This window comes from Bombina bombina, chromosome 3 (genome assembly GCF_027579735.1).
Source record: "Bombina bombina isolate aBomBom1 chromosome 3, aBomBom1.pri, whole genome shotgun sequence".
Taxonomy (NCBI): Eukaryota; Metazoa; Chordata; class Amphibia; order Anura; family Bombinatoridae; genus Bombina; species Bombina bombina.
The window spans coordinates 1,209,218,643-1,209,242,213 of record NC_069501.1 but is presented as its reverse complement, the minus strand read 5'-3'; the positions used below and the strand labels follow the sequence as shown (position 1 = coordinate 1,209,242,213).

Here is a 23,571-nt window from a genome sequence, read left to right as displayed (position 1 = left end):
AGGCTCCCCCTTTATATGTTCAGGGTACCTACTACATGGGTATACAACCCTGTAGTTTTTTCCTCACTTTTTTAATCATTATCATCTCTTCTGGTATTTCATTAAGTGTTTTTTCCACACTCTTATCTCCGTTACATATATGAGCACATGGACCTCCAATTAATGATTTATACGCCATATAGGTCTAATGTATTCTATGTCATCTTTGGTTACTTAGCTATAAATACATTCAACCAACATTGACATTTTGTATAGGTACTAAACAGGTGGTACCAGTGCCACAACACATTTAGGAAAGTAGTGTAGTTTCTCCTTTAAATCAATTGTATTTTTTAAATTAATTATATATTTTTATTTTTAAACTATGAAATGGTATATAGTTGCATTGTATTACAACACCATGAACTGTTTTTAAAGGTATCATGATCTTGTACACTAGCATTTTTTACGAAGTTGTGTTTTTTTTATATATACAGGGAGTGCAGAATTATTAGGCAAATGAGTATTTTGACCACATCATCCTCTTTATGCATGTTGTCTTACTCCAAGCTGTATAGGCTCGAAAGCCTACTACCAATTAAGCATATTAGGTGATGTGCATCTCTGTAATGAGAAGGGGTGTGGTCTAATGACATCAACACCCTATATCAGGTGTGCATAATTATTAGGCAACTTCCTTTCCTTTGGCAAAATGGGTCAAAAGAAGGACTTGACAGGCTCAGAAAAGTCAAAAATAGTGAGATATCTTGCAGAGGGATGCAGCACTCTTAAAATTGCAAAGCTTCTGAAGCGTGATCATCGAACAATCAAGCGTTTCATTAAAAATAGTCAACAGGGTCGCAAGAAGCGTGTGGAAAAACCAAGGCGCAAAATAACTGCCCATGAACTGAGAAAAGTCAAGCGTGCAGCTGCCAAGATGCCACTTGCCACCAGTTTGGCCATATTTCAGAGCTGCAACATCACTGGAGTGCCCAAAAGCACAAGGTGTGCAATACTCAGAGACATGGCCAAGGTAAGAAAGGCTGAAAGACGACCACCACTGAACAAGACACATAAGCTGAAACGTCAAGACTGGGCCAAGAAATATCTCAAGTCTGATTTTTCTAAGGTTTTATGGACTGATGAAATGAGAGTGAGTCTTGATGGGCCAGATGGATGGGCCCGTGGCTGGATTGGTAAAGGGCAGAGAGCTCCAGTCCGACTCAGACGCCAGCAAGGTGGAGGTGGAGTACTGGTTTGGGCTGGTATCATCAAAGATGAGCTTGTGGGGCCTTTTCGGGTTGAGGATGGAGTCAAGCTCAATTCCCAGTCCTACTGCCAGTTTCTGGAAGACACCTTCTTCAAGCAGTGGTACAGGAAGAAGTCTGCATCCTTCAAGAAAAACATGATTTTCATGCAGGACAATGCTCCATCACACGCGTCCAAGTACTCCACAGCGTGGCTGGCAAGAAAGGGTATAAAAGAAGAAAATTTAATGACATGGCCTCCTTGTTCACCTGATCTGAACCCCATTGAGAACCTGTGGTCCATCATCAAATGTGAGATTTACAAGGAGGGAAAACAGTACACCTCTCTGAACAGTGTCTGGGAGGCTGTGGTTGCTGCTGCACGCAATGTTGAAGGTGAACAGATCAAAACACTGACAGAATCCATGGATGGCAGGCTTTTGAGTGTCCTTGCAAAGAAAGGTGGCTATATTGGTCACTGATTTGTTTTTGTTTTGAATGTCAGAAATGTATATTTGTGAATGTTGAGATGTTATATTGGTTTCACTGGTAAAAATAAATAATTGAAATGGGTATATATTTGTTTTTTGTTAAGTTGCCTAATAATTATGCACAGTAATAGTCACCTGCACACACAGATATCCCCCTAAAATAGCTAAAACTAAAAACAAACTAAAAACTACTTCCAAAAATATTCAGCTTTGATATTAATGAGTTTTTTTGGGTTCATTGAGAACATGGTTGTTGTTCAATAATAAAATTAATCCTCAAAAATACAACTTGCCTAATAATTCTGCACTCCCTGTATATATATTTTTATATATATTCTCTATGTATTATTCATGTAAACTTTTTATGTAAATGCTATGCAGACATGTATATGCACGTTTCTGCCTTGGTTTTTTATCTGCATGTATTTGTTTCTCATTTTTTAGAACACTTATGTAACTAATTACACAACAGACTCTCTGACGAAATCCGCATAAACAAAGTCTATCCACCAATCAACTCGTCCAGCACTAGGGGTGTGTTTAACCGCACCATGTTTAAAAGTTAGCGTCTATCAGGACACAATTATTCTCTTGACAAAGTCGGGTCGTAACCCGATGAAACGCGTAGAGTCCTGAACTTTTGTTAAAGAACTGAGCTGCATTGCTAGAGTGTGTGATAGGCGATCCATACCTATCCACGTTGCTCTATCCACTGGGATTACCTCCTGCGAGGTGTTGGCGTTCCGGATACCGGTATTCTTTGAACTGCATACGGAATTATCAGCCACAGCTGAAGGAGGAACAGTTTGTGTGAGAAATAGACGGATGACGGCTTGTACCTGAGCGGTGACTTTTTAGTGCTTGCATTTTCAATGTTTTATGTACGTTCTGTATGTGTATTTGATGTGACACTATTCCTTTTTTCAGATTAAACAGTTTTATGTACAGAGTGGGTTGCGCTCTGTCTCTTTCTCTTGTTTTTCACAGCTTTTTTGCCTTGGGAGCAGGAACACAGTGTATCGCTACCCTATACAGAGCAGCACCCTCTTCCTGCTAATTTCTGAACCATTACCTTTTGGGAAGTATTTATTTATTCATTTTCTTATACTTGGTTATATTCATTTTGCTATTTAATTTGTTATATTTATATGCATCTACGACTACGTATGTATAGAGAGACATATATTCATTGCACAACATTAGAATCAAATTGCAACTTACATCATAAATTCTAGTGTGCAATTTAGAATATATGCAGTCTATATTCTTCAATTTCCTTATGTACACTCTGCTTAAACATCTTTTGCGGAGATAGAGAAGCGCAGTCTAGAGTTATGTTTTTTTTTTTTTTAGATTTATTAGAAAGCTCACGCTCCAAAAACACTTTCACAATTCTGAATTGACACATCCCAATACTGACAGTGAACAACACATAAACATGGCTTCTTCAAATAGAACTGACTCCACCATTTCCAACATCAGTAATTTTCAAGATGTTTGTGACATTACCACACTTGAGAGTTTACAAGCTGAATCAGTTGCCTCTGAAGAAACAGCTAAAGATGTATTCCCCAAGTTTAAACCACAATCCAAGTTTTATCCAATCCAGAGTAGAGGTAAAACATTGGAACTCTATCACAAGAGAGTGGTTGAAGATCTTACATCACTTCATTACTCTAACAGATCCAGCAAACACAACTTGTCATTACGAGAGAAAGAAGCGTTAAGCGCTCTTAAAAATAATGATTCTCTCATCATTAGAAACTCAGACAAGGGTGGAAGTGTGGTGCTCTTAGATAAAGACACATACATTTCAGAAGCCATGAGACAATTAAGTGACTGTGATACTTATTCCATTCTTTTGTGTGATCCTACCAAAAGGTTCCAGAAAGAATTGTCTAATTTGTTGGATGATGGAAGATTTTTGGACCTTATGGATGATGACACTGTTCAATATCTTTATGTTGAAAACCCAGTGGTCCCGATCTTCCATCATCTGCCAAAAGTCCAGAAGAGTCTTGAGGAGGTTAAGGGACGTCCGATCGTTTCTGGCATCGGCTCTCTTTTACAGCCTCTGTCAGAATGGTTGGACGCCGTTTTACAACCTATTGTCCTTTCTTTGTACAGTTATATCAGGGATACCACACATATCTTACAGCTGCTTGAAGAAATGGTTTGGACACCACAGGATAGTTGGCTTACCATCGCTGTGGTGCCATTGTACTCCACTATACCCCATGACATGGGCATCACTGCCATCAGACACTTCCTGGAATCTTACTATTCTATGGATAATTCTACAGCCGATTTCGTCATCAGAGTGACTTATTTCTTGTTAAAACATATTTATTTTATGTTTGAGGGGGTTTTCTATCTGCAGAGACAAGACACCGCCATGGGGGCAAAATTTGCCCCCTCTTATGCGAACATTTTCATGGGGTGGTTAGAGATCAACTTTGTCTATGCAGATAGGAACCCCTTCACTCATCACATACAGATGTACAAACGTTTTATAGATGATTTGCTCATCATTTGGTCCTCTGATGGGGAATCGGCTGATGAATTTGTAGAATTTTTGAACATGAGTAACAATGGAGTAAAATTTACTCATGAATGGCAAAAATCTGAAATTCATTTTTTGGATGTTAACCTCAGAGGAGACATTGAAACTGGCATCATTATCTCCAATTTGTATCGAAAACCCATTGCAGGAAATACCCTTTTACACAGCAAAAGTGCCCATCCTAAACATGTTTTTAAAGGCATTGCCAAAGGGCAGTTGCTTAGGGCCAAAAGGGTCTGCAATAGGGAATCGGACTACAAAAAGGAGAGCAAACAAGTAAAACACAGGTTACTTGAAAGAGGTTATAACCATTCATTGGTCAATAATGTCTTCGATGAAGTAACCAAGATTGAGAGAGGTGAGACTATGCAAAGTATAACTCAAAAAATCTGATAACCGCACATATTTCATAACCAAATACTCGTCAGAATTCTATGAGATCTGTAATATTCTAAAAAAATACTTTCCCATCTTATATGGGGATAAACAACTGAAATCAGTAGTGGAAAAAGGTTTTAAATGTGTTTATTCCAGAAATCTCACTCTAGGGAATATTCTATCTCCAAGTCAAATATTACAGAAACCGAAACCAAATACATGGCTCTCTGTGAGTGGGACCTACAAGTGTGGGGTCTCAAGATGTAAGGCATGTGACTTCATTACGGAAGGAAAAGCCTTCTATTCATGTGTCACCAATCAAACATACGAGACAAAAGGTTGTATAAAATGCTCCACCAATTATGTAGTCTATCTAATTGAATGTGTCGCTCATCAATTACAATACGTAGGCATGACGTCCCGAGATATCCATACACGAGTACGTGAACATTTAGGTTACATAAGGAATGAGAAAACATGCTCAGAGTTAGCTAGGCATTTCATTGAAATCCATTGTGGAGATGTTAGATCTTTTAGATGGCGGGCGATTGAGGCCATTAGGAGACCATCTAGAAGTGGAGATAAAGATGCTATATTAGCACGCCAGGAAGCATTCTGGATCTTTAAGCTCCGTACCCAGATCCCTAATGGCTTCAATTCGGAGTTTGATTTGATCAATCACTGGTGCTGAATATATATATTGTTTTTCAACAACAGTGTAGCCCTTTAATACCCACTCTATGTAATGCCAACAGGATTTTGGGTAGAAATGTTTTTGTTTTTTTTTCTCATTAATTACTTATATATTCATACATTTAAAACTGATTACCATTGTTCTCTATGAGTGTACTATTTTTTACTATTTTTATTGAGTGCTTTTTGGTTAAATTAGTTCTATAAGCAGTGAGATTTCTAGTAGTATATATACAGGCTTCTTGAAACTATTATACCCTTGTTTAGTCTAATCGACACCCATGGTTGTAATTTCAGTTATGTTCATTTTGTTCATGATAAACTTTTTATGCATATTAATTTATATGGTTAACATCATTTGTGCTTTGGTGTTTAAATTAAATTTATATTTATACATACAATTGATACCCTATGAAGACATATCTATGAAACAGTTGGTCATACATGATCTACACATGCTTTAATGGGACTTAATATTTAACATTTAATATCTTTGCACTTCCCTTTATGTATCTAGTTTTATATCTCCTTTCACCTCTAGCACTGATATGATGTATTGCATATAAAGAGAATTGAGCTTATGAGTCATTCCCTCTTATGCTAATAGCCATGAATGATTAGAACTATCTATGACTTTTGGAACCATTGTGTGCCTTTTACTACAATTCAGCTATTAGTATTGTTATTACTATAGTCTCCCTTCATTCATTTTCACACTGTATTATTACCAAATTGTATTCTAGTTTGTACTTTTCTTAGTTTTTACTTACTACACTGATATCTTTTAACCGTCAATGCCATCAATATTATATTAATATCCTGTTATTGATGTAATTATTTAAACATGCAAATAACTTGTATTGTAATAATGATTATTACCTCCGCTGTACCATTCACACATCGCCTAAGTAAGGGTTAAGGGGGAGTTTTCTTATACACTCCCTTGTAGCCAATGACTGTGATGAGTGTTACTTTTAAACGCCTATGTTGTAATACACAGCAGGTCTTAGATTACGGCCTCCAGCCGAAACTAGTAAGACCAGCTGTCTCTCTGTTACCATGCTGGTATTCTACTAGAAATTGTATTTTCTACTAATAAAGTCATTTGATTCTTTTTGAATATTGGGACTCTTGAACCTCTTATTTGCTTTATTACTCACAGACTACAAGGAGCCCGTTTTTCTCAGGAGCCCACACAGCCTCATATTCCTTTTTGTGGCCAGCCGTTACATTACATTGCTTTGCCCCTAGGAGAGCTGAAGATTCGGAACCCGGTGTTGGAGCGGATTGGAGAATTACACACCCCTTGTGGTACGCCCCCGAGATGACGTCAGACGCTTGCAAGACACAGGTGACGCTGTAGAGGGAGGCTCGTCTAGTGTATAATCCCGCACAGGAGCTGCGGTTCACCGGGACGAATGAGCCTTTGCCCTGGAAGCGGCTAACACCTTTTGTGCAAGTTGTGGAAAGTCGCTCATCAGTGTTTGTGGGGTGAGTCTGGAGGTTTGCATCCTCTGTACCAATTACCGTTATTTGTCCTTGGCTTATTACACCATATATACTCAACTAGTGCATGTGGAATTGAAAATGTGCTCTCTTAGGGGCTAACACTTTATTTGAACACACGGCTTTTTCTCCTTGCTACATTGGAGTACTCAATATATGGACATTATCTTCATAAGTTACGGTGATAGTGAACCTTGGGGAAAATCTTCTGTGTGTTTTTTGTACATATAAACATGTCATTGACTTGCCCATTTATAATTTGATAACTACATTTTCTTGTGTATAGCGAGTCTATAGTAGTGCTGATGGACTATATGTAACAGAAAAATATTGATGTTGTATAGCAGAGCTTTCCAAACTTTTCATGTTGGCGACACACTTTTTAGACCTACATCATTTTGTGACACAGTAATTCAGTTGTACTGGCAAACAGGAGGTTAAACTACCTTGTTTTAAGAGATACGGACACATACATAAATTATATAATAACAAAATGTATTTACAAGTAACAGTATGTATGTGCAATAATTAAAAAAAAGTTTAATATCACCAATAGCTACTTACTATTTTAATGGGATGTATGAGGTTGATGGGATGAACACAGTTTCTGAATATTTGGTGGAATATTGGATAAAGACACTCGCATTTCATCATCAAGCATTTTTAAGCTTCCCCTTCCTATCCATATATCAAGAGCAGAAGCAGCAATGCACTACTGGGAGCTAGTTGCAAAAAAACCCCCACTGACTTCAGCTCAGTGTTTAAGCTGCCGCCCTCAGAGCTTGGTGAGTCCGACTGACTACTGCCCACCCTGCAAACACACTGCTGTCCCACTCACTGACTACACTTGCAGTCACGAGCCAATTAAGGAGACTACACGTGCAGTCAGGAGCCAATGGGAATAGTTTCAATTCCCACTGAGCTGCGCCAATAGGCTAAGATGATCTGTGACCCCCTAGGTATCAATCACATGTCAACCATATGATATACGTAGCAGGCAGGCGGAAAGTCAGAAACCAAAAAAAAAAATTGGGGGGGAATTTGTGCTGAAGCAGGGACACACCTACACACTGCTGCCGACACACTAGTGTGTCCCGACACACAGTTTGGAAAGCACTGTTGTATAGAATAAATAACATTTATAAGAATTTCTACATATTTGTTTTAGTCCATATTTCCCCTCAGTGTCCTATGGATCTAATGGGGATTGTGATTGTTAACTAAATATCCTCAAAATGCATAATTTGGAATTGTCAAAGTATGAAAACATGTATTAAAGCAAAGAAAAACATTTTTATTTCATTTGCAATAAAATAAAATGTTTTTAAGGGGCCATTGTACAGTAAATTTTTCTTTGCAGAAATAAATTAAATCAAATCAAATGTTGGGCTCTATGTGCAATTTTTTCCCACACCCAGGTCTTTCCTGTTTCTAGCCCAAATCAAAGGCACAGATAAGGTCCCTTATATTCAGAGTTCAAAAAAAGACAATCTACAAATCTATGGCTGTCTGTAATCACAATCTTAGCTTCACAAAAAACATTCTTTTCTCACTCCATTGTCATATTCGTGTTTCTTCCATATTCAGCATGCATAAGCCCAGACAACTCCCAGCCTGAGCCAAGCACACCGCTACAGAAGTATATCTATCCTGTTAATTTGATTCTCCCGCCCTTATGTTTCCTCAACTTAGTTTGTACCATGTGACCACAGGACAGCAGCAGTCACGTAAGAGGGATATCCGCTACCCATGATTCACCCACCACAAGGCTTTTACCAGAATCAATCATGTCGGATAGGTAAATCTCTCCTCATCATGTGACAGAAGCGGGGCGGAAGTGCCCATTTTAGTGTACACCGTTGCCATGGTAGCCGCTACGTGAGTCAAGTCCATTCTCTGAATTGTTTATGGAGTAGAATGCCAGCTTCACCTGCTACCCTTGCCCCGGCCGGTAAGTGTGCAAGCGAGAAGGGGCTGCCACTCGGCTGGTAGCATCTGGGTATCATTATAGAGTATTACTACCTGCAGATGCAAAAGCGCGAGTCTGTTTATCGTTCTCTTTTCACGTTTCTTTTTGCACTTCTATGTTTTTTCAATATACAATTATTGGTCAGTAACATTCAAGTCCTGTCATTCTGAAATATTGAATATTGCCTTTTATAAAAAGAACTCAATTTAGTTAAATAAAATGCTCTAATAAGTTATAGAACGTGTCACTAATCAACTGTAAGGGGTTAAACGCATAGTTAAATTACCCCTTTGAACCTAATCTAATGCAACTATATGTGTTTAACTGGGGTTTAAACACCTAGAATTGCAGCATCATTTGTGATAAAATGACATACAACTCTATATCAAGTAATATTTAGCACGATGATGGCCCTTTTACACTGAAAGTTGTTGGTTTTGCCAGTTTCACAGAGTAATGGGGAAATAACAGTATTTTATAGAAATGAAACCTCTATATTTATATCTTTAATATTTAAACAACTCATTTACTTAAAAAAAATACATCTACATAATATTTTCAGGCTAATCTTTGCTTTGAACACATGATCATATCTAACATCTATTTACTGTTTAATATCCCTTTAATTGGTCATGCTATTGCAATTGTTAAGAAGCATCCTAAAGCTTTTATACTGGGCTCCTATATTTTAAAGGGACATAAAACCCAATAACAATCTTTTATGTTTCAGACAGAGCACACCATTTTAAATAACTTTCAAATTTACTTATATGATCATTTCTTTTACTTTATTTTCTTGGTATGATTTATTAAAGGAGCTGCAGTGCACAACTGGGAGCTAGTTGAACACATTGGTAAGCCAATGATAAGAGCTCTCAGCTCCTGAGCCTACCTAGGTATGCTTGTCAACAAAGGATACCAAAATAATAAAGTAAACAAGGTAATACAAGTAAAATGGAAAATTGTTTAAAATTGTATGTTCTATCTGAATCATGAAAGAAAACTGCTGGGTTTCATGTCCCTTTAACACATACATATGCCGAACACTGTTTTACATTTTGTTTTAACTTATATGTGAATTGCTGACTGATTTTTGTGTGTATATTGTTGCCTTCACTGCATACTTCACTACTGACCATAGAAGAGTATTGTAGGGTTATAATTCATGTATTGTCACTAACTCATTGGTTTGTTTGCATTTATGGGGTGAAGCTCACAAATAAATGTTTGTGGTTCAGTAAAGATTAACTTTTCCAACTGCATGAGCTGTGATGAAACAGTGAAGTGTGATCAATAGTTAAAGGGACAGTAAAGTCATAATTAGACATTCATGATTTAGACAGGACATACAATTTTAAACAACTTTCCAATTTACTTCTATTATTTAATTTGCTACCTTCTCTAGTTATCCTTTGCTGAAAGGTTTATCTAGGAAAGCTCAGGAGCAGCAAAGAACCTAGGTTCTATCTGCTGATTGCTGGCTGCATATATATATATATATATATATATATATATACCTATTGTCATTGGCTCGCCCATGTGTTCAGTTAGAAACCAGTAGTGCATTGCTGCTCCTTCAACAAATGATACCAAGAGAATAGAGCTGCAACAACTAATCGTCATAACTTTGCACACCCCTCCAAAAATGAGCCAATATCTTTTCCTACTAAGGATTTGCAAGAGTTCCCAGCTTATATACATTTATAAGTCTGTGATTGGTTAACTGCTGTGTCATGTGACATAGGGTACAGGGAAATGAAAGAAAACAATGAAATTATTTAGAAACAAATCTACAGCTTGTTTGAAATTGAAAATGTCATTGCAGAGACCTGAAACTCCAAATGTGTCTTTCATGAGTCAGATATAGGTTACAATTTAAAAAAACAAACAAAAGAACTTTCCAATATATTTCTATTATTACATTTATTTTATTTTCTTGGTATCCTTGTCTAGAGCCCTTTATGGCATCAGTTTTGCAAGAATGCTTTCAACAATGTTATACATTGTTCAAAAGCTGCTATCATCTAGGGCTTAATTTATCAAGCCCTTGGCCTCCCTATGATGGCAGGTTGTCACAAGAGAACCTGCAGTTATTATTTATCAAGCAGCGGCCATTAGACTGCTGCTTCCCTAACCTCTTCTCTACCTCTTAGGTGGAGAATTTTTATCTCCCCGGTCCTGTCCGACTGGGGAGAGTGACAGCTCCTGCCCACACGTGATTGGCTGTGCGTGGGCAGGGGGCGGTGTTGCACAAGATCACCAAATAGCGCTCTTGTGCAATGCTGAATTCCGGCAGTGGATTGCTGCCAGCCAGAGGCAAGCTGGAGCGGACAGGGGAAAAAATGTACACCCTTAATACTCAAAAACAGTCTTGTAAAACTTCTGACATACAGTGCTCCAGACTTGTGCAATCTACCTACCTAGGTGTTCTCTTTAACTAAGTATTTACAAGAACAAAATAAATTGTATGCTTGATCTGAATGATAAAATAAGTTGTATGTCCCTTTAAGCATTTGTTTATTATGCAGTTCTCTTTTTATGTAATGGTTCTTTAAGAGTTAAAGGGACATAAAAGTGGAAAAATAAAATTTGAGCATTTTATTATTGCACTGCTCCTTGCAGATAACTGGTCAACTCTTGCAGAGAGGTTAAATGCATAGTTAAAGTCAGATCCAATGCAATACTGGGACCTAGCTGAACACATCTGGTGATTTAATTGACAAAGAACATATATGTATCCACCAACCACCAAAGGGTTATCTGGAAATGCATTGGTGCTGCTGAGCCTACCTAGCTATGCATTTCAACAAAATATACTAAGAGAATTAAAGGAACATGAAACCCAAACATTTTCTCTCATGATTTAGGTAGAACATACAATTGTCCAGTTTACTTCAAATATCAAATTTGCTTAATTCTCTTGGTATCATTTGTTGAAGGAGTGGCAATGCACTACTGGTTTCTAACTGAACACATAGGTGAGCCAATGACAGTCGGTATATATATGCAGCCACCAATCAGCAACTAGAACCTAGGTTCTTGCTGCTCCTGATCTTTCCTAGATACATCTTTCAGCAAAGTATAACAAAAGAAGGAAGCAAAATAAACAATAGAAGCAAATTGGAAAGTTGTTTAAAATTGTATTATCTGTCTAAATCATGAATGTCTGTATATGTATGTGTAAAATGAAAATTTGTTTAAAAACTGCATGCTCTACTTGAGCAATGCAAGTTTAATATTGACTGTCATGTCCCTTTTAAGTATATGCTATTATGTTTGACATAAGTAGTGTAGGGGTTAACTAGTGATTAATACACATGATAGAAGGGATGGTTGTTTTTTTACTTTAAATAGATGGTAATGGATAACATCTAGGGAATGGAAAGAATGATATGGTATCATACTGTATACTGAAATTGTGTATTAGTGAGCTAGAGTTTTTGACTGATGTGTTACTATCTATATACGTTTTGGAAATAAGGTGTGTATGATAATAACAGGATAATTGGCTACTATTTGTACTTGGTTAAAAAGAGCTACAGTTAGAATGTCAGAAATAAAAAATAAATAAAAATATTAATACGAAGAAAACACCACTATCTATCTATTTATCTATCTCAGGGCTCGACAAATCCAGGAGCCAGGGAGCCACCTGCTCCTAGATTTTTACCCCTGGCTCCTAACTTTTTTCTTCTGTCCTCTTGCAACTTTACCCACTACCAACCTTACAGCGCAGATTATTGAAGATCCGTTCAGGAACAGAAGTGATATAACTAGAAACTCAGCTATTAGTTTAAAGCTTGTTGCTTTGTAAATGCAAAATATGGATTTAAACATAGACATTTGAATGTCCAATATGACACCAAGTAAAAAGTGTGCTTTTTTTTAGGAGCTGTCCAGAAGAAAGGTTACAAAAGCATTCATGAAGCAGTAAAGGCTGGAGATGCAGAGCAACTTGCACTGATGGTAAAGAAAGGAGCACAATTGAATGAAGTGGATCAGCTTCATAAGTTTACACCATTGCACTGGGCTGCCCACTCTGGCAGTCTGGAGGTGAGTGAATTATTATATGTGGCGTTTGGTAGCAACGTCAGCCTGTTACATATAATATATGGTAGTACACTACTGTGCAAAAGTTTTTAAGCAGGTGTGGAAAATGATGTTAAGAAGGAATGTTAATAGTTTATTTTTAAGTGAATAAATAAAAGAAAAATCTAAATCAAATCAATATTTAGTGTGTCCACCCTTTCAAAACGGCATCAATTCTTCTAGGTACACTTGGGAAAAGTCCAGTATTTTGTAGGTATATAGTCAGGCGCATGATTAAACAATTTTACCAGGCTGCTGCCAGGTGGTAAATCGCCATTGAACAAGCTACTGAGCTGTTGTTTTTTCTAAGAGAGTGCTTTTCTTTCTGTATGTATAAATAATTATACCAAACAGCTTCTTATGATCCTCAATTTAATATGTAGGTTAAAACACAATCATTTAGAAACAGCTGTGTAGGAGGTATACATCTAAACTCTGCTAAGAAGGTGAGGTTTAAAGTCAGAAGTCATACACCATGGCAAAACTAAGCATAGCAACAAGACACAAGGTAGCTATATTGCTTTAGAAAGGGTTCTCTCAGACAGAAATTTTCGAGGCATACAGGGGTTTCCAGATGTGCTGTCCAATCTCTTCTGAAGAAGCAATGCTGAGGACTGTAGACACAGTGGTCATCAGCTCAGAATTGGCAGAAACTAGTTGGACCCTGGTACACCCATCTACTGTTCAGAGAAATCTGCAGAATGACAATGACCCCAAAATACATAAGAACTATTTTCAGTATAAAGTTAGTTCTCCAAGATGTTTGAAACAACCTACCTGTCGAGTTCCTTAAAAAACTGTGTGCAAGTGTACCTGAACTCCTGGCCACTAGGCGGAGGCAGAGGTTCCCAAAAATCCAAGAGTACTTAAACCCTCCCACCTCTCTAGTATGCTAGTCTTATCTTTGCCTCTACAGGAGGAAGAGGAAGAATTGAGGTGCTCTAGATTCTTCATTGAGAGAGGTCCTCATACCTATTTGGGGCTCATTTTCACCTACACGATACCGAGACACGCTCCCGACTCTGTTTAGCGCACCATAGCTCATTTCTTTATCTCCTCTGCACTACAAAGCCACACTCCCAGCTCAATTTAGCACGCTGCATTGTTCTATGGCTTCTATAAGTGAAGTTTTTACTTTCGGTAGCGCTATAGTTATAATTTCTTTACCACGCTAATTTACCTGCCATTTCTTATGTACGGTAAATAGGATTTATTCTCACAATGGCTATGTTATACAATTTTGTGTGAAGAGGTAAGATAATCTTTTTTTATTTAAGAGCTGAGTTACAAAGTAATTGAATTTGATTCAATTTGTGTATGTCACTAAGTGGGTATTTATGATTATCTTTCTGGCATTAACTGTTTTTACAGACTTGACTGATTAAGTCCCTGCTGATTAATTGTAATAATGTTGTGGAGCATACTAGGACTGCTCCCACTATTTTAAATTTAGTTTCCTTAGAGGTTTGATCCACTGTCCGTTTGCTTACACATATAAATGTTTATTTTGCAAATTTGTGCCTTTTACTTCAGCCCAACCTGCAATTTTGTATAGATCTCCTTTATGCATTAGACCAGTGCTACTTTGCCTCTAAAGGAATCTGTCATCCCTCTGTTTTGCTTGTACAAGGGAGTTCTTCAGATTTTACTCCAGGATTTAAGCAGGTTTTGTGTGCACAATTTTTTGGTGGCTATGCCTCTTCCAAGTAAGCACAAAAGCTTCATTTCTGACTCTCAAATACTCTGTCTAGCATTTCTGAATCTCACAAGATCAGATCAGCTATATAACTTTTCAATGTTTTAATCTGATACCTTATATCTATTCTCTGAAGGTAAAATATTTCTGATGATCAGAAGTCACTCTCTAATCAAAACACTAATTTTTCCTTTTTATGTTCAATTTTGAACATCCTTGTAATCTTCTAAAGAAGGTTTTATGTAAATTAATTGTCCAAAACCCTAATGTTGCTATTTTTAGCTGTGTGTTTTTGCAATAAATTGTATACAATCTTCTATCCGTGCTTGATACTTTTTTTTTTTTTTGTCTTCCATAAATTTATATGGGAAACTTTTACAATTTACAACATTACAAGTTCCTAACGTTTGTATATCAAGACAAACATTTCAGGTTTTTTTACTCTTCCATTTGGTGTGGCTGCTGCTCTCAGAATCTTTACAAACATTCTGATATCACTCTTGTCTGTAATAAGAGCACAGAGTATTTTGGTGGTTCCTTACTTGGATGATATCTTGGTACAGGTTCCATCTTTTAATTTAGCAGTTTCTCATACCAACATTGTTTTCTTGTTTCTTCACAATCGTGGTTGGAGAATCCATATTTTAAAGAGTTCTCTTTCTTTTCAAACCAGAGTCTGTTTTCTAGGAGTCATTATAGACTCAAAAACAATGCAACTTTCTTAACAGATCAAAGTTGCATACAATATGCAAACTTGAATTTTTAGTAATTATGATTATAGTATGAGATGCTTTTTCTTTTGCACTGTGTCATATGAGATTACTACTTCTATGCCAATGGTGCTTGAACTAAAGAATCCTCTTGGATTTTAAGGTGAGGCAGTCTATGCCCTGGTGGACAAATCACCAATCCAGTTTTCTGACGGCATTCTTAATACACTCCACCTGGACAATTGTCTCTTCAGATACAAGTCTCTCAGGTTCGGGTGCAGTATGGGAGTCCAGAAGAGCACAAAAGGAGTTTGGTCTCCTCAGGATGCAAGGTTGCCAATAAATATCTTGGAACTCTGTTATCTTCAGGGCCCTTAGAACTGGCATCTTAGGAAATAAGACTTATCTGTGTTTACAATCAGACAATATCACAGCAGCTGCTTTTATCATCTATCAAGGGGGAAATCACAGTTCCCTAGAGATGTAGGTTTCTCAAATTTTAACTTTGGCAGAGAACAATCTCTGTACAATTTCTGCTTTTCATATTCTAGGTGTCATCAGCTGGGAAGCAGATTATCTCAGTCTCCAGTCCCTTCATTCTGGACCTTGGGAATGGTCTCTACACCTGTAAGTTTTCAATCAGATGGTAGATCAATGAGGTTTACCACAGTTAAAGCTGAAGATTTCTCATTTGAACAACAAACTTCCCAGATATTTTGCAAGTTCTAGTGATCCACAGGCGGAGTTTGTAGATGCTTTAGAAACTCCTTAGTCATTTTGTATTGTTTACATAGTTTCTCCATCTTTTCTGCTGCCAGTATTGATAACTTGGATGAAACAAACTCTCATATGCAATTCTGATTGCTCCAGCTTGGCCATGTAGAACTTGGTTTGTGGATCTTGTACGGATGTCCAGTTATCCTCTGTGGTGTCTTCCACTAGACACTACTAACTGTGTCAAGGCCCCTTTATAATCAATGTCTTGAGTCTCTCAATTTGTACGCTTTGAAATTTAATGCCTAATTTTTTTTTGATACTTGTAGTTGACACCTTTATTCAGTCCCATAAGACTGTTTCAAGACAAATCTATTGAAGGATTTGAAAAGGTGTTTTTTATTTTTTTATTTATTGAGATTCATTAAAAGGCATACTAGGCATACTGGTCAAGGGACCCTGGGGAGATCGACAACTGTAGGACCTCCTCAAAATGTCTCCGGATGGGAGACTGCATCTCCCTTTCCCATAAATTGATAGCGGCTATTACTGATTCCATGGCGGATCTCTGTCTAGCAGATCTCTACCGCTTTCTGAATGATTTTGCGCGGGTAGTAAAGCTGTATATAAAAAAAAAAAAAAAAAAGAAAAAGCTTCTGCTGCTCCAATTATTACGGTTATGACTTTCCTTAGTTTACAGCTCAGGAAGGCTTTTATACCAGGATAAACCGGGGGGTTAGGTGAAGGCCTCAGACACGCATGCGTCTCCACTGCAGGCCTACCGTTCCGGTAGCTTAGCGTTCCGGAGGCTTCTTGACAGATCAATTTGCTCAAGATAATATAACATTTCAAATCTGACATAAATTAAACGTGGATGCAATATATATGCACTGATAAGCAGTGGATTCATCAGTGAGGCCTCAGAGCACTAAAGTAAGTCGGCCATCTTGGTCGCTGCCCGGAAGCGTCCCCCGAAAAGTTTTTATTTTCTAGTGTGAAAAACAAGGTTTCAGCTGACATTCCTTCAGAGTTCTTAGAATTCTTCAGTTTTTACCAGACAGCTTAGATAAGGGTTTATCTGCTAGCTTTTAAAAAAGGTTCAGATTTCAGTGTTTTCTGTGTTATACCACCAAAAAATTGCTAAACTTCCTGACGTTCTGAGTTTTGTTCAAGCTCTAGTCAGGATAGGACCAGTAATTAACCGTGTTTATTTCCCTTTGTAACCTAATTTCTTTCATGTAATTGGCAAGAGTCCATGAGCTAGTGACATATGGGATATACAATCCTTCCAGGAGGGACAAAGTTTCCTAAACCTCAAAAAGCCTATAAATACACCCCTCACCACACCCACAATTCAGTTTTTACAAACTTTGCCTCCTATGGAGGTGGTGAGGTAAGTTTGTGCTAAGATTTCTACTTTGATATGCACTTCTCAGCATTTTGAAGCCCGATTCCTCTCAGAGTACAGTGAATGTCAGAGGGATGTGAAGGGAATATCGCCTATTGAATGCAATGGTTTTCCTCACGGGGATCTATTTCATAGGTTCTCTGTTATCGGTCATAGAGATTCATCTCCTACCTCCCTTTTCAGATCGACGATATACTCTCATATTCCATTACCTCTACTGATAACCGTTTCAGTACTGGTTTGGCTATCTGCTATATGTGGATGGGTGTCTTTCTTTGGTAAGTATGTTTTCATTACTTAAGACACTCTCAGCTATGGTTTGGCACTTTATATAAATACATAAAGTTCTAAATATATGTATTGTACTTATATTTGCCATGATTCAGGTTTTCAGTATATTTCCTTTTGTCAGTTTCATATCTGGGAAATGCTTTTTTTAGGAAAAATTATTTCTTACCTGGGGTTTAGTCTCTTTTTCAAATTGACTGTTTATTAAATTCGCGGGCAGAATTCGGCTCGCGAGGGCGCAAAATGGCAAAGTTTATTGCGTCATTCTTGGCGCGAGATTTTTTTTGGCACGAAGTTACGTTCAGAGGGCTAGGCTGTTTGCTTTTTTTTCCCCATTCCTGAAACTGCCATATAAGGAAATTGATCATTTTGCTTTATATGTTGTTTTTTTCTCTTACATTTGCAAGATGTCAATCTGATCCTGTCTCAGAAATCACTGTTGGAACCCTGCTGCCTGATAACAGTTCTACCAAAGCTAAGTGCATTTGTTGTAAACTTGTGGAGGTTTTATCTCCTGCTGTGGTTTGTAATAGTTGTCATGATAAACTTTTACATGCAGAGAATGTATCCATCAGTAGTAGTTCATTACCTGTTGCTGTTCCCTCAACATCTAATGCACGAGATATACCTGTAAATTTAAAACAATTTATTTCTGATTCCATTCAGAAGGCTTTGTCTGCCATCCCGCCTTCTAATAAACATAAAAAGGTCTTTTAAAACTTCTCATAAAGTTGATGAAATTTCAAATGACCGGCAACATGCTGAATTATCCTTCTCTGAAGGGGATCTATCTGGTTCAGAGGATCCTGCCTCAGATATCGACACTGACAAATCTTATTTATTTAAAATGGAGTATATTTGTTCTTTGTTAAAAGAAGTGTTGATTATATTGGATATGGAGGAAACTAGTCCTCTTGATATTAAAACTAGTAAACATTTAAATTCTGTTTATAAACCTCCTGTGGTTATTCCAGAGGTTTTTCCAGTTCCTGATGCTATTTCTGATATGATTTCTAAGGAATGGAATAGGCCTGGTACTTCTTTTATTCCTTCTTCAAGGTTTAAAAAATTGTATCCTTTGCCAACAGTTTATTTAGAGTTTTGGGAAAAGATCCCCAAGGTTGATGGGGCTATCTCTACTCTTACTAAATGTACTGCTATTCCTACGGAAGATAGTACTTCTTTCTTTTAAAGATCCTTTAGATAGGAAACTTGAATCTTATCTAAGGAAAGCTTATTTATATTCAGGTCATCTTCTCAGGCCTGGAATTTATTTGGCTGATGTTGCAGCTGCTTCAACTTTTTGGTTGGAAACTTTAGCGCAACAAGTATTGGATCATGATTTATCTAGCATTGTTAACTTGCTTCAACATGCTAATCATTTTATTTGTGATGCCATTTTTGATATAATTAAAATTGATGTTAAAGGGACAGTAAAGTGCAAAAAAACTTTCATTTTTCAAATAGGGCATGTAATTTTAAACAACTTTCCTATTTACTTTTATCAACAATTTTGCTTTGTTCTCTTGGTATTCTGGTTGAAAGCAAACCTAGGAAAGCCCATATGATAATTTTAAGCCCTTGAAGGCTGCCTCTTTTATTTGCTTTTCATAGCAGGGGAGAGCTAGCTCATGTAGGCCATATAGATAACATTGTGATCACGCCCGTGGCTAGTGGCAGATACTGCACTAATTGGCTAAAATGCAAGTCAATAGATAACTAAAAGTCATGTGATTAGGGGTGGTCAGAAGATGCTTAGATACAAGTTAGTCACAGAAGTAAAAAGTGTATTAATATAACAGTGTTGTTTATGCAAAACTGGGTAATGGGTAATAAAGGGATTATCTATCTTTTTAAACAACAAAAATTCTGGTGTTGACTGTCCCTTTAAATCTATGTCTTTAGCTATTTTAGCTAGAAGAGCTTTGTGGCTTAAATCTTGGAATACTGACATGACTTCTAAGTCCAAATTGCTATCTCTTTCTTTCCAAGGTAATAAGTTATTTGGTTCTCAGTTGGATTCAATAATTTCAACTGTTACTGGGGGGAAGGGAGTTTTTTTGCCTCAGGATAAAAGACCTAAGGGTAAATCTAAAGCTTCTAACCGTTTTCGTTCCTTTCGACAAAATAAGGAACAGAAACCTAATCCTTCCCCCAAGGAATCTATTTCCAATTGGAAGCCTTCCTCAAATTGGAATAAATCCAAGGCATTTAAGAGATCAAAGCCAGCCCCCAAGTCTGCATGAAGGTGCGGCCCTCATTCCAGCTCAGCTGGTAGGGGGCAGATTAAGATTTTTTTTTAAAGATGTTTGGACCAATTCGGTCCAAAATCAATGGATTCAGAGTATTGTCTCTCAGGGGTACAGAATAGGATTCAGAGTAAGACCGCCTGTGAGAAGATTTTTTTCTCTCGTGCATCCCTGCAAACCCAGTAAAGGCTCAGGCTTTCCTGAAGTGTGTTTCAGACCTGGAGTTATCAGGGGTAATCATGCTAGTTCCGTTTCAGGAACAGGGTCTGGGATTTTATTCAAATCTATTCATTGTCCCAAAGAAAGAAAATTCATTCAGACCAGTTTTGGATCTAAAAATTTTGAATCGATATGTAAGAGTACCAACTTTCAAAATGGTGACTATAAGGACTATTCTGCCTTTTGTTCAGCAAGGGCATTATATGTCCACAATAGACTTACAGGATGCATATCTTCATATTCCGATTCATCCAGATCATTATCAGTTCCTGAGATTCTCTTTTCTAGACAAGCATTGCCAATTTGTTGCTCTTCCTTTTGGCCTAGCGACAGCTCCAAGAATCTTTTCAAAGGTTCTCGGTGCCCTACTCTCTGTAATCAGAGAGTGGGTATTGCAGTGTTTCCTTATTTGGACGATATCTTGGTACTTGCTCAGTCTTCTGCAGAATCTCACACAAATCAACTATTGTTGTTTCTTCAAAAACTACCCTCAGACAAGGGTAACCTTTTTAGGTTTCCAGATAGATTCAGTGTCCATAACTTTGTATCTAACAGACAAGAGACGTTTGAAATTGGTTGCAGCCTGTCGGAACCTTCAGTCTCAGTCATTCCCTTCAGTAGCTATGTGCATGGAAGTTTTAGGTCTCATGACTGCAGCATCGGACGCAATCCCCTTTGCCCGGTTTCATGAGACCTCTCCAGCTTTGTATGCTGAACCAATGGTGCAGGGATTATACAAGGATATCACAATTAATATCCTTAAATCCCAATGTTCGACTATCTCTGACTTGGTGGTTAGATCACCATCGTATTGTTCTAGGGGCCTCTTTCGTTCGTCCAACCTGGACTGTGATCACAACAGATGTGAGTCTTTCAGGTTGGGGAGCTGTTTGGGGATCTCTGACAGCACAAGGGGTTTGGAAATCTCAAGAGGCGAGATTACCAATAAATATTTTGGAACTCTGTGCGATTCTCAGGGCTCTTCAGTTTTGGCCTCTATTGAAGAGAGAACCGTTCATTTGTTTTCAGACAGACAATATCACAACTGTGGCATATGTCAATCATCAGGGTGGGACTCACAGTCATCAAGTTATGAAAGAAGTATCTCGGATACTTGTCTGGGCGGAATCCAGCTCCTGTCTAATTTCTGCGGTTCGTATCCCAAGTATAGACAATTGGGAAGCGGATTATCTCAGTCGTCAGACTTTACATACGGGAGAGTGGTCTCTCCACTCAGATGTGTTTTCTCAAATTGTTCAGATGTGGGGTCTTCCAGAAATATAACTGATGGCATCTCATCTAAATAAGAAACTTCCCAGGTACCTGTCCAGGTCCAGGGATCCTCAGGCAGAAGCAGTGGATGCGTTGACTCTTCCTTGGTGTTATCAACCTGCTTATATTTTCCCGCCTCTAGCTCTTCTTCCAAGAGTGATCTCCAAGATCATCATGGAACAATCGTTTGTGTTGCTGGTGTCTCCAGCATGGCCTGACAGGTTTTGGTATGCAGATCTTGTTCGGATGTCCAGTTGCCAACCATGGTCATTTCCATTAAGACCGGACCTTCTGTCTCAAGGTCCGTTTTTCCATCAGGATCTCAAATCATTAAATTTGAAAGTATGGAAATTGAACGCCTAGTGCTAAGTCATAGAGGTTTCTCTGATTCAGTGATTAATACTATGTTGCAGGTTAGTAAATCTGTTTCTAGAAAGATTTATTATCGAATTTGGAAGACTTGCATTTCATGGTGTTCCTCTCATAAATTCTCTTGGCATTCTTTTAGAAGTCCTAGAATTTTACAGTTTCTTCAGGATGGTTTGGATTAAGGTTTGTCTGCAAGTTCCTTGAAGGGACAAATCTCTGCTCTTTCTGTTTTATTCCTCAGAAAAATTGCTAAACTTCCTGATATTCACTGTTTTGTACAGGCTTTGGTTCGTATCAAGAATGTCATTAAATCAATCTCTCCTCCTTGGAGTCTTAATTTGGTTTTGAAGGCTTTACAGGCTCCTCCATTTGAGCCTATGCATTCTTTGGACATTAAACTACTTTCTTGGAAAGTGTTGTTCCTTTTGGCCATTTCTTCTGCTAGAAGAGTTTCTGAATTATCTGCTCTCTCTTTTGAATCTCCTTTTCTGATTTTTCATCAGGATAAGGCAGTTTTGCGGACTTCATTTAAATTCTTACCTAAGGTTGTGAATTCTAACAACATTAATAGAGAAATTGTTGTCCCTTCTTTGTGTCCTAATCCTAAGAATTCTTTGGAGAGATCTTTACATTCGTTGGATGTGGTGAGAGCTCTGAAATATTATGTTGAAGCTACTAAAGATTTCAGGAAGACTTCTAGTCTATTTGTTATCTTTTCTGGTTCCAGGAAAGGTCAGAAGGCTTCTGCCGTTTCTTTGGCTTCATGGTTAAAGCTTTTGATTCATCAAGCTTATTTTGAGTCAGGTAAGGCCCTGCCTCAGAGAATTACAGGTCATTCTACTAGATCAGTTTTCACTTCTTGGGCTTTTAAGAATGAAGCTTCAGTTGATCAGATTTGCAAAGCAGATACTTGGTCTTCTTTGCATACATTTACTAAATTCTACCATTTTGATGTATTTGCTTCTTCGAAAGCAGTTTTTGGTTGAAAAGTTCTTCAGGCAGCTGTTTCAGTTTGATTCTTCTGCTTATGATTTAAGTTTTTCCTTTTATTTATGAGAATTAGCTTATATTTGGGTTGTGGATTAATTTTTTTCAGGGAAATGGCTGTTTTTATTTTATCCCTCCCTCTCTAGTGACTCTTGCGTGGAGTGCCACTTCTTGGGTATTGCTATCCCATACGTCACTAGCTCATGGACTCTTGCCAATTACATGAAAGAAAACATAATTTATGTAAGAACTTACCTGATAAATTAATTTCTTTCATATTGGCAAGAGTCTATGAGGCCCATCCCTTTTTTATGGTGGTTATGATTTTTTTGTATAAAGCATAATATTTTCCAAATTTCTTTGTTGGTGCTTTTTACTCCTTTCTTATCACCCCACTACTTGGCTATTCATTAAACTGAATTGTGGGTGTGGTGAGGGGTGTATTTATAGGCATTTTGAGGTTTGGGAAACTTTGCCCCTCCTGGTAGGATTGTATATCCCATACGTTGCTAGCTCATGGACTCTTGCCAATATGAAAGAAATGAATTTATCAGGTAAGTTCTTACATAAATTATGTTTTTAGTTTTTAGAGTTTTGCAGGTCTCTCCTATTGAGCCTTTACATGGTTTCGATATTCAGCTTCTCTCGTGGATGGTATTATATTTTCTTTTTAACAATAGCTTCTACCAGAAGAGTTTCTGAATTGTCTGCTCATTCTTGCTAGCCTCCTTGTCTGTTTTTTTG

The 23,571-nt window shown here is 37.7% G+C and overlaps 1 protein-coding gene across 1 annotated transcript in view; it reads left to right on the top strand.

Moving 5' to 3' along the window:
* The first annotated feature begins 6,713 nt into the window (after positions 1-6,713).
* Positions 6,714-23,571, top strand: part of ANKRD42 (ankyrin repeat domain 42) — a 100,571-nt gene continuing 83,713 nt past the window's right edge. Inside the window, 3 exon segments of the mRNA XM_053705074.1 lie at positions 6,714-6,842; positions 8,550-8,808; positions 12,716-12,879. Coding sequence (XP_053561049.1) covers positions 8,775-8,808; positions 12,716-12,879 — 198 coding nt within the window. The 5' untranslated portion in view covers positions 6,714-6,842; positions 8,550-8,774.